General features: G+C 41.1%; 3 protein-coding genes across 3 annotated transcripts in view; 2 read left to right on the top strand and 1 right to left on the bottom strand.

The window, feature by feature from the left end:
* ppp3r1b (protein phosphatase 3 (formerly 2B), regulatory s1ubunit B, alpha isoform, b) overlaps positions 1 to 12504 on the bottom strand; it is a 31043-nt gene that overhangs the window by 12110 nt on the left and 6429 nt on the right. Inside the window, exon 2 of the mRNA XM_084714638.1 lies at positions 12376 to 12415. Coding sequence (XP_084570764.1) covers positions 12376 to 12415 — 40 coding nt within the window. The remainder of the gene's footprint in view (positions 1 to 12375; positions 12416 to 12504) is intronic.
* LOC146329358 (E3 ubiquitin-protein ligase TRIM21-like) lies at positions 1390 to 3034 on the top strand. The gene has a single exon (XM_084714623.1). The coding sequence runs from the start codon at positions 1392 to 1394 to the stop codon at positions 3030 to 3032; it is 1641 nt and encodes a 546-aa protein (XP_084570749.1). The 5' UTR covers positions 1390 to 1391; the 3' UTR covers positions 3033 to 3034.
* On the top strand, positions 6269 to 9486 carry LOC146329359 (E3 ubiquitin-protein ligase TRIM21-like). Its single transcript, XM_084714622.1, has one exon. The coding sequence runs from the start codon at positions 6409 to 6411 to the stop codon at positions 8200 to 8202; it is 1794 nt and encodes a 597-aa protein (XP_084570748.1). The 5' UTR covers positions 6269 to 6408; the 3' UTR covers positions 8203 to 9486.

A 12504-nucleotide genomic window follows, 5' to 3' on the forward strand; every position in this document is an offset into this window, starting at 1 on the left:
TGCTCTTGCTTTACAAACAAACCTACAGTAGTTCAAGTCAGTAGCAAGTAGGTTAATAGTTACGGCAAAGAGAAGCCTGATTTACACTAGTGTGACTCACCGAATGCACACTGCAGTCCTGCCATTGGTTGCTTGTCTAAATCGCCATGGCGGTGTCCGCTATCTACGTTTTCAAAGTCCCTGGGAAACAATAACAACCTCAAAGCTGCAAGTTACACACTGAAAACTAATGGTGCAAACATAAACAATTTAAGAGCTGTTTACTACTTTCTTTTCATTTCTTTGGCAGTGATGTAATCATTTTAATGCCAGAGCTCGCCAACCTATGTGCAAATGTTCCACAAGTTCCCCTCAACATTATTTTGCAGCAGCACCATTGCTGCATCCTGGGCTTAGCTCCGCCCAAGACATTTGTGATTGGTTTACAGAAATGCAAACAAGGCAGGGTGTTTTTTCCGCTATAGAAGAACATGTATGCGTGGAGACAGACTTTTCTTTGAGATGTCTGGCCATGCAAGACTAGCCTTGCACTAACCTTTCACCATTGTTCTGGGGGTCCTTCAGGGTCTTCCTGGTTGTATAACAATCTGTCTGACAACATGTCAAAATAAAACTTCTCCAGATTTCTAATTATCTTGGATTCCATTGGCTAACTGCCCATTTTGAGACTGAATGCCCCAAAGCACAACAATCAACTAGATGAATACAGCAAGAACACAAGAATACATTCTCACATCATTTAATAACAGAGATTAAAAGAAAAATAAATATTGCACAACACATCATTAAGGTAAATACTACTTGCCCATTTCTGGCTGAACTAAATATGCAAGAGTCTCACATTTCACTGTTTATAACACAGCATGTTTATCCTTTGCTGGACAGGCTGCTTTTTAAAAAATAACTAGAAATGACATGAATTAAGAGTATACCCAGGCACCACTACACCATTGATTATTTCGGTTTGTTGATCACATCCTACAGCCAGTTTGGATTCCATTTCCTCTGGATGTTTCACATTAAAAGCTTTCCACCAGCAAAGGATGCTTTTAATGTGAAGCAGCAGGAGGAAATTAAATCTGTCATTAAGTGAACAGAGCTTGGTTAGCAGAGCTGCACTTAATAATGTGTCCACATAACAGGATTTGGACATACTCTGTTATGTTTTGCAGCATAATGAGTTTGATCTTGCCAGTCTGGCTTAAATGGCTGCAGTTACTCACAGCTCGGTCAACATAAAAACATGGCATATGTGGCCTAATTCAAAATTATCCGACTTTATATCCTGTTATATTGAAAGGAATAGTTACATTTCTTTCTTTTTAAACAAATAATTAAAACTGTATTTTGAATTAAATGTTTTTCTTTTCTTTCACCCTACATGTGTAGATATGGCTGCTGTCAACTGTCTGCCATCTGAAGATCAGTTTCTGTGCTCCATCTGTCTGGATGTCTTCACTGATCCTGTCACCACACCATGTGGGCACAACTTCTGCAAAATCTGCATCAATACACACTGGAACACTACTGATCAGTACTTGTGTCCAATGTGTAAAAAGGTTTTCAGCAAAAGACCTGAGCTGCACGTCAACACTTTGTTCTCTGAGATGGTTGCTCAGTTAAGACAGAAAGCTCAACAGGAAGCCAGCAGCAGCAACTCAGAGCAACAAGTTGCCAAACCAGGAGAAGTTCCCTGTGACGTCTGCACTGGAACCAAACTGAAGGCCCTGAAGTCCTGCCTGGTGTGTCTGGTCTCCTACTGTGAGACTCACCTGGAGCCTCATCTGACAGTTTCAGCCCTGAAAAAACATCAGCTGATCGACCCTGTGGAGAACCTGGAGGGCAGGATGTGTATGAAGCACGATAAACCTCTGGAGCTGTTCTGTAAGACTGACCAGACATGTGTCTGCATGCTCTGCCCTGTTTTAGACCACAAGACACATGATGTTGTTCCTCTGAAAGAAGAATATGAAGAAGTGAAGGCAGAGCTGGAGGCAGATATTCAGCAGATGATTCAGGAGAGACGTCTGAAGATTCAGGAGCTCAAACACTCAGCTGACCTCAGTAAGGAAAATGCAGAGAGAAAGATAGCAGAAGGTGTTCAGGTCTTCTCAGCTCTGAAGGAGTCTGTTGAGAGAGGCCTGAATGAACTCATCAACACGATCCAAGAGAGGCAGAAAACAACAGAAAAACAGGCCGAAGCTTTCGTCACAGAACTGGAACAGGAAATCTCTGAGCTGACAAAGAGAAAGATGGAGATAGACCAGCTCTCACATTCTAAAGACCACCTCCATCTTCTCCAGACATTCCAGTCTCTTAACACCCACCACCCCCGACTCACCAAGGACTGGAGAGAGATCAGTGTCCATCCATCACCATATGAGGGGACTGTGGTGAGAGCTGTAGCTCAGCTGGAGGAGACACTCAGTAAAGAGATGAAGAAGCTGCTCACTGAGTCTGAGCTGAAGAGGGTCCAGCAGTATGCAGTGGATGTAACTCTTGATCCTGATACAGCACATCCTAAACTCATCCTGTCTGCTAATGGGAAACAAGTTAAACATGGTGGTCTGAAGAAGAATCTCCCAAACAACCCAGAGAGATTTTCTAACTGTGCTTGTGTTTTAGCAAAACAGAGTTTCTCTTCAGGAAAATTTTACTATGAGGTTCAAGTTGAGGGAAAGGCTGCCTGGGATTTGGGAGTGGCCAGAGAGTCGATCGACAGGAAGAGAAGAATCTACCTATGTCCTCAGGATGGTTACTGGACTATATGGTTGAGAAATGGAAATGAGTACAAAGCTCTTGTTGGCCCTGCAGTCCATCTCTCTCTGAAGTCTCAGCCTGAGAAGGTGGGGGTGTTTGTGGATTATGAGGAGGGTCTGGTCTCCTTTTATGATGTAGATGCTGCAGCTCTTATTTACTCCTTTACTGGCTGCTCCTTCACTGAGAAACTCTTCCCATACTTCTGTCCCTGTAATAATGACGGTGGTAAAAACTCTGCACCTCTGATCATCTGTCCTGTCAGAGGAAACTAAGCACTTCTCTCCTTGATTCTCAAACTATGGTTCAGGTACCTCAGGTGATACTTGAGCTTCTTCTAGTGGTACACTAAGGAATCTCCTAAACTTTTAAAAATGAAAGAAATAATTGGTCGAAAAAGTTTAACACTTTAACTTAATTCATGAATTGATTTATTTTTGAGGTGCTGGAAGCCACTAAATCCTAAACACTTTACAGGTTCTTTAAGGTAGATAACACAGAACAAACTGAAAATAATGGTGCCATTTTCATATTTTCTTCTATTGTTTTGGGCACTGCCTCTTAATTCCTGTGACGAGGCTGACAATAACAATAACTGTTGTTTAATATGTTACTCAAAATCATCACAGGCCCTTTAAAGTCCAAATTTAAATAGTTAATAAGTGCTATTGTAAAATGGTGCTGACAGGCACTGAAAAAACTCCAATGCAAATTACATATGTGGCCTAAATACCAAAAACATCTGAGCTACACTACAACAAGAGCAACAAGTTTCCATGTGCAGCACTTCCTGGTGTTATGGCACAGAGTGACCACTGGATGGACCCCAGTACAAAGGAACTGTACGGTTAACCAAACACTGATACATGTGGAAACACTCATTTGGACAGGATCATCTCTCATGTTGATCCAGGACGAGTAATGGGTTTGTAAATAGTGGTCGATTAAATCAGTCATTCCTAAACACTGGGTCGTGACCCACAGGTGGGTCACAGGGGGTTTCATTTGGGTCACCAAATAAATAAAACATTCTAGAAGAAATTCTCCAAAACTTAAGATTTACATCTGCAGTACATCTTTTATAAAGCATTTAAAATGTGTTTATTATTTTACTGATGAGAGGAAAAAACACGAGAGCCTATTAATTCCACTGAAATGCACTTATTTTGTCTCATTTAGGGCCAAAATATCCTTTACTGGAAGACCAACAAGTTCAGAAAATTCAAATTTTCAAGGCAAATTACTTGAACAGTTTTTTGAGTTTTGAGTCCAACTCAAAGGAAGATAAGTGAGACAATGTACTTTTCTTCTTTTGATAAACTTAAATCTTTGAGTTTTAGAAAACCTCCAAAAATGTATTTGTTGTTGGTCAATATTTTAATATTTTCAACTAAAATCATTTAATTTTCAAGCACACAGAAATTACTAATGATTGTATAATTTTTATACCTTTTTTTTAAGTTTCTAAACTTCAAAGATTCAAGATTATCTTAAGAAGAAAAGCAAATTATCTCAATTAGGCTGGTAAAACTTTTTAAAAATGTATTTAAAAACTTAAGAGTTTCAAATCTCAAAAATCAATCACAGCAAGTTTTCATCATTTATTTTCTTGGTGAGAAAAACTAAAAACAATTAGATGACCTGTAAATTCAGCCTAAATGCATTTATTTCTCATTTATAGAATGTTTAATGTGTGTATGCATGCCTCCAGATAATATAAGATGATGTGGAAATGACAATAAAAAATTAACAGGAACGTTGCACAAATCAACTGTCCCAAGATTTATTTATTGTTGTGAATTTGGTCGCAACGGTTGGTCAGTTTTAAAAAGGCAGTCCTCTGGGGAAAAAGTTTGGGAGACAGTGGTGTCAAGTATTCTTGTTTTTCCTCTTCTCAGACGGAGCCAACACAAATAACACAGGGAAGTCCTTGTATGGCACTAAAATCATGTCTAAACAAGAACGACGAAACCTCATCAACAGAGCAACAGAAAGAGGCAGGGCAAAACTGGAAAGACAGAATCACACGTCAGATTCATTAAATGAAACTGAACGTCACAGTAGAGCTGAAGGTGACACGAATCTATTTCTCTCAAAAGAAATCTTTCTCAACAACAACACAAAGTCTCGGCCGAACACTGGTGAGTACAGCTGATAATGTTTACTGTGTTTTAAAATCAGACTAAAGTTTGAATTCTCCTTAACTTTTGTGTAAAGAATATGAACTATAATGCTGCTGCAGCTATTCTATACGTATTTCCATTTTTCAAAAGAATAAAATTGTAAAAGGATAAAATCATTTATTGATATACTGGACATTTTAGACACCAGTTACACTGTGGAAATAGTGTTAAAGCTTCAGGATTCTGGGTGGAGCTTTTCTAAATGAATTACACATTACTAATCAAAACAGGTGTGCTACATTATACCAACTTACTAGAACTTTTTAATAATAATTTTCACTAATATGGGCATGTCAGCATAAAGGTAATGAAAGTGACATCAGTTTTGTGTCATTAAACGGTAATTTATTAACTGTCCCTAAAAGTTTCTGCAACATTTGTTGGATTTATTAACTGTCCCTAAAAGTTTCTGCAGCATTTGTTGGATCTGACCAGGTAGAAACAGGATGAACAGGAGGCATCTTGTCTAACAATCATTCAGGGCTTGTTGTCACACACTTTTTAATGGAAGGGACAGCTGTTCCCTTTCTATCAGGGAAGATTTCTGTGCTCACATACGTTCATGTTTTCTAAATGATCTGTCAAGTATCTGCACTAAAAATGTGGCTACGGAAGTTTGATACTCAGTCCTATTTACTTCTGTACAGAAACTAACACAACACAAACATGCATTTGCCTCCTGATTACCTTGATGTTGCAGAAATTTTGAAAATGCATGAAAATGAGCGTCACATGACGAAGCACTTGAGGCACGTCTGGTCCACTGTGTCACTGTCACTATAACCTGAAAACCACCTGAAACATGGACACTCCGTCCAGCAGCTTTATTGGATATGTCCCGACATGTTTGAGCGAGGAGAGCCAGAGCACGGTGGCAGGATGGTATTTTGGTATTTTGGATACTAGTCTGTATGTAGGAGTGTGTGTATATGTTTTATATGTATGTATACAATATCTTATTATGTATTTTTAACAGCAGTTACTGCATGTGTAAAACTGGCTGATGAGGTGGGTGAGAAAACAGGGATGCGGTGTTGTCCATGAGTTGGTTCATCGGACTTTAATAGTGTCGAGGGATGATGACTCTGATATGTCACCAAGCCATGTTTCAGGTCCGTCCAAAAAATCCTGAACACAGCAATCATGAACAAAAGATTAATGGTCTAACTCCACAATTCAGTACTATGTAGCTCTCAGTGTTTTTACGTTTCCAGCAACAATTTTCAAACATTTCTTCAAATTACCAGTACCAACAGTGTCAGCTGAGACCATATATTCACACACCCCTGCAGAACACTTACGCTTGGGGGCGCTATAATGGCAAAAGAAACTTCACACAAACAGCAGGGATATATATTTACTTATTTTGTGGTAAAACTGAATTTCAGCCCTTTCACAGCTGACATTACGGCTGCACTGATCTGTTGGATCTTTATCAAGCGCTGTCACTGACCTTACGACTTCCTGCATGTGCATGAAATCATCAAGAAGTCTGCATTTAAAATATTTCTGTCAACACTGTTACTTTTGTGCTCACTGTGTAGATATGGCTGCTGTCAGCTGTCGGCTGTCTGAAGATCAGTTTCTGTGCTCCATCTGTCTGGATGTCTTCACCGTTCCTGTCAGCACACCATGTGGACACAACTTCTGCAAAAACTGCATCACTGAACACTGGAATACTGACAACCAGTACCTGTGTCCAATGTGTAAAAAGGGTTTCAACAAAAGACCTGAGCTGCAAGTCAACACTTTGTTCTCTGAGATGGTTGCTCAGTTCAAGTCGGCTCAAGAGGAAGCCAGCAGCAGAAGCTCAAAGCAACAAGTTGCCAAACCAGGAGAAGTTCCCTGTGACGTCTGCACTGGAACCAAACTGAAGGCCCTGAAGTCCTGCCTGGTGTGTCTGGTCTCCTACTGTGAGACTCACCTGGAGCCTCATCTGACAGTTTCAGTCCTGAAAAAACATCAGCTGATCGACCCTGTGGAGAACCTGGAGGGCAGGATGTGTATGAAGCACGATAAACGTCTGGAGCTGTTCTGTAAGACTGACCAGATGTGTGTCTGCATGCTCTGCACTGTTTCTGACCACAAGACACATGATGTTGTTCCTCTGAAAGAAGAATATGAAGAAGTGAAGGCAGAGCTGGAGGCAGATATTCAGCAGATGATTCAGAGGAGACGTCTGAAGATTCAGGAGCTCAAACACTCAACTGACCTTAGTGAGGACGCTGCAGACAGAGAGATAGCAGAAGGTGTTCAGGTCTTCTCAGCTCTGATGGAGTCTGCTGAGAAAGGCCTGAACGAGCTCATCGACACGATCAAAGGGAAGCATAAAAAAAGAGAAAAACAGGCCGAAGCTTTCATTAAAGAGTTGGAGCAGGAAATCTCTGAGCTGATGAAAAGAAAGACTGAACTGGAGAAGCTCTCACACTCTGAGGACCACCTCCATTTTCTACAGAGTGTCCAGGCCCTAAATATCCACCACCCACCTCTCTCCAAGGACCTGACAGCGGTCAGCATACATCCACCATCATATGAGGGGACTGTGAGGAGAGCTGTGTCTCAGCTGGAGGAGACACTCAATAAAGAGATTAAAAATCTGCTTGAAGCAGAGCTGAAGAGGGTCCAGCAGTATGCAGTGGATGTGATTCTTGATCCTGATTCAGCACATCCTGATCTCATCCTGTCTGCTGATGAGAAACAAGTTAATCACGGAGCTCTGCAGAAGAATCTTCCCGACAACCCAAAGAGATTTTCTGATTGTGTTTGTGTTTTGGGAAAGCAGGGTTTCTCTTCGGGAAAATTTTACTATGAGGCTCAGGTTAAAGGAAAGACTGAATGGGATTTAGGAGTGGTCAGAGAGTCGATCGACAGGAAGGAGGACACCCCACTGAGTCCCGAGGAGGGTTACTGGACTATATGGTTGAGAAATGGAAATGAATATGAGGCTCTTGATGACCCTTCAGTCTGTCTGTCTCTGACATCTCAGCCTGAGAAGGTGGGGGTGTTTGTGGATTATGAGGAGGGTCTGGTCTCCTTCTATGATGTAGATGCTGCAGATCATATCTACTCCTTTACTGGCTGCTCCTTCACTGAGAAACTCTTCCCATACTTCTGCCCTGGCCTTCATTATGGTGGCAAAAACTCTGCACCTCTGATCATCTGTCCTGTCAGAGGACTGCTAACTTATTTCATGTATTGTTTTATTTTATTTCAAGGGATCAAATGTACACATTTTGTGGCAATAATCGTATTTTGTATATAGTCTCTCTCTTGTAGTGACTATAGCATGTCACTGTATTTGCAGATAATCCTCCCTCAGTGAAGGCAGAGCTGATCATTGTAGTGACACTATTCCAGCAGCTGGAAAACAACACACACACAGGAGCTTCACCTTAGTCTGGAGAAGCTAGAGGATTTAGTTAATGCCAAACTATATTATACACTGCACATTTACTGCCACAGTGACAACTTTACTGCTCGCCTTTTCCTCTGCTCAGCTCGAATTCACTGTCAGTCTCTGCCACTCGCTAAATCAAACACTTACTACACTATGCTACTCTGACAAATCAGTAGTCTGCAGTGTTTGCTGGCTCACCTTTATCATCATGGCTAAACCCAAAATACCCCTGAGCAGGGGCAGAAGCATTTTTCTGTTTTTACTACTTAGTCCTGTAGCTTCATCTCTCGGCAGCCATGTTTCTCAGCTCCTGGTGATGTGTGCTGGACACTACGATACAACGTTTTCATTTCAGTTTAACAGAAAGAGAAACATTTGTATTTTTGACAGTATTTAAAATCATACCTTGGAGATTTCTAAATGCCCCGGTATGTCATAATACCCTTATACTGCCCAAGCATAGATGTAATCCTTAATATTTGAGTCCTGGTTGGTTTGGTGATGCCTGTGGTTTCTGGTGGTAACGGGTTAGGGTTAACACAACAGCAAACACTCGCTGAGCAACTACTTAGTCAGAACTACAACAGAAGAGCAGCTGCAGCAAAAATAGACCAGGAGCATAGAAATAGCAGGGCAGAGAAAAGAGTCATGATAGAGAGGCTCTGCTCATACATCCAGTGGATGTTTGCACACAGGCTAGAAAGGCAGCACATTGTTTTCAGCTTCCTTAAAGGAAACAAATGTGAAAAAGCCATGTCAGGTGAATACTGGGGAGCCCCTGATTATATAGACAATTTTCCTTCAGTATCAACTGAGTCTTTCTTTAAAAACAGCTCTGAATGAGATTATCCAGGAAACATTAAAAGGTGCCTTGTGGACTTTCCTTAGCAAACATGTAGAATTCATTTCTTTAGTCAGAAAACATTTGCAATGCAAGTGTTGTGCTATGTTTACATCCATGTTAACTGTCTTCTTCTTCACTGCCTTTGTTGGACCAGTGCAATGTTTCTAAGGAACAGAAATAATACTATTTTCTTGATACCAATGCCATTATTGATTATAAGTATTGGATGCTTTTCATTTACGTTTTTCTTTGTCAAAAATAAAATCTGCAGCGTGCCTGATAATAAACACAGATCCTTAACAGTCCCAGTTCTCAATTCCCTTTCTTAAAGCATCACTCTCTGTCAGCTGAACCGTGTGAAACTATTGGTTTGCTTGTAAGAAACACTCATAAAGACTTTTCTCAGTAATGCTTCAAGAGGGCAAAAACTCCACAGGGTACCATTAGAAATAAATTAGAAATAAATTGAAGGCTGTTTGGGCCCTGAAAGAAAAGGAAGGCTTGCTTGTGTTGCAAATGCGCTGGGAATAGAGATGCACCGATCCACCTTTTGTCAGTTCCAATCCACATCCAATATCTGAATATGATTTATTATTATTAGCAGTAGTAGTAAGAGTTTTCACCATCTGAAAAGCTTGTTCAGTTTGTGTAATGTAACTGTGTAAAGTGTAATGGTGCCCTTCAGACATTGTAGGATTGTGGCTTGTGACATTCACATGTGCTGCTGATAGGCTGAGAGATCATTTGCATCATTTCCCAAGATGCATTGCTGAGAGTTTAAGTTTGCTAGTTTATGTTCCGAAATGCAATGGTTAGTTTATATTTATGTTTTTGTGCTGTCTTTGTTCAGAACATGGTGGTTTATGTTGGTAATTTTCATTTTTGTGCTGATTTATTGTTACACCATGAGTGAGGCTTCTGGCTGTATATCAACATTATCATTTCAAATGCAGGTCGGTGATACGAGCAGAATATTGAATAACTTATGGGAATTTTCAGCCACAATACCGATACAAATACTCCTGATTATCTCACCTGGGGAAATACACCACAGTCAGCCAGACTGAACCCGTCAATAACCCACACACCTCTTCAAATACAAGGTGTGGTGAGCCACCTGAGAGCTGCTGAAGTGACTTCGTGCTACAAGGCAAGACCCCAAAGTAAACTTCAGTAAGCAGAGACACCTGTGTGAACCCCTGCCTCGGTCACAGCAGGACCTGGTCTTGCTCACAGATTAGAAAACCAAAAGATTTGGTATCAACTTTCCAGGCCACAAGGTTCAGGAAAAGCCTGAGCCGTTTCTGAGAATCAACAGACAGCATGAGAAGCAGGTTTCACAGTCTGGAAGGGTGCAAACACAGAGCATAAATAAATCTCACCGCCCCCCTCCCTCTGCTGGGTCTCCCCTGGTTTTTGACACCTTTCTTAGCAGCTCGTTAGGATGCAGGCCCCCTAAACCTCCCACCCAAACATGTCCGACACCAACGGCTGATGTAATTTTGAGACCAGAGTTCAGTTTACATGACCGTCCTCCTGAGGGGTGGGGGTGGGGGTTCTACTCAAAAAGAAGCCCCAGACATTACAGTCATTATTTTCTAATTAAGCAGCAAGATTTCTTCTCTGGAGCTGGGGGGGTCAGAGCAAGGCAACCAACTAATTAAAACTGGGATATTGCTGTGACTAAAAATAAATGAGGTTTTCCCAGCACCCCTGACATTGACCTTTACAGAGCGATGAGGCATTTTTAGCCTCACCGTGTCGGGAGTCTGGGTCAGACAGACCGGCGGAGGCCTGCAGAAGAAGGTGCAGCATGTGGTGACGTTCACATCTATCACCGGCCACCATCAGATTAATACAGATTTTAACCTAATTTTGTCAATTCTACACTGTGTTTTGTTCCAGCAAAGTCTTAGCACAGCTGTTTGTCAATATGACATGCATGATTAGAGGTGTACCGATCAACTCGCCAAAGACCAGAATCACCTGGTTTTCAGGTTCACTGGTAACCAAACAGTGACCATGGGTTTCGTTCCAGCCTGTGGCCCTTTGCTACAAGTCCTACCTACTCTCCCTTACATTTCCTGTCTAAAGCTGCCCTATTGAATAAAGCTAAACAAAAATAATAAACTGTAAAGCACTCACTGTAAAGCATCACAGCAGCAAACTGCTGCAATCCATCAGCCGTCAATACATACCTGGAGCACTTCTGGAGAAAGTGTAAGTCATTTATAGTCAGGGTTTTATTATGAACAAACAATTTAATAACTTAAAAAAAGTCTGTCAATTATAGAAAGAACAAAAAATGGAATCAGCAAAAAATGGAGTAGGCAAGTCAGACTTTTAAAAAGTCGGAATAAGACAAAAACTGATTGCATTTTTTCAGTTATTGAAAAAAAACCTAGATATTTTTTTGGACAATTCTGAAAAGAAAAACATATGTATGACTCATTGTTTTGTTTTTTTACTGAAAAAAGACTAATTTTAGCTGCATCCCTTACAGAACTGTAACGGTTCATGTAATCGCACGACTGATGCAGATAATGCAGAAGCAAAGTTCAGAAGTACGACTTCTGGCCAGGAACCTTTAGCCGTACCCTGTTAGCAACGTGTGCTGAGGTTAGCACGACAGGCCTGTTGCTGTGCAAGTCAATAAAACTGTGACGAGCACTAATGAAAGGCCACAGCAGAAAGACCGCCTGCGATGAAGCTGTTTGGGGATTGTTGACAATGACAGCGTGACAGCTCAACCACTGCAGGGTGCATGAATGGAAACACATCAAACATGCTAACACCAGATGAAAAGGAGTTGTTTTATTTCCCTGCTGTACCAAACTCGCACCAAACCACGACTCCTAAACCAGGAACCGAATCCTGACGTCTGTGTGCATTTTCACCTCTAGCTCCTCATGTTCCTGAGCATCCAAAAGTTGATGTGTTTATCACTATAACAACACAAACTTCACTGTTCCTCAGCTCAGAAAATGCTTCCAGTAACAAGTGAAAAGAATTTGCTCTCCAAATGGTTTATTCAAAACCCTACTGATTTGTATATTATCACATTTTCACCATATTTTCATATTCAAGCTTATCACAGACAACAGAGATACACGGATAAACAGTCAGGAAAAGCAGCAAATGCTGACGGTTTTTGGTCTAACTGCTGTGGTGACGTGACATTTATTGATACTCACAGTGCGAGCACATGTCCAGGGCATAACTGGCTTCATTTCCCTGAAAAAGAGAGAAGACTGACAATGAAATAACTGTTCCACATTGAAGCATCTGATTAAAGACAAACAGGACAGAGCAGGACTGTGGTC

Source organism: Lutjanus erythropterus, chromosome 3 (genome assembly GCF_056507025.1).
Source record: "Lutjanus erythropterus isolate fLutEry1 chromosome 3, fLutEry1.hap2, whole genome shotgun sequence".
In the NCBI taxonomy this organism is placed as follows: Eukaryota; Metazoa; Chordata; class Actinopteri; order Lutjaniformes; family Lutjanidae; genus Lutjanus; species Lutjanus erythropterus.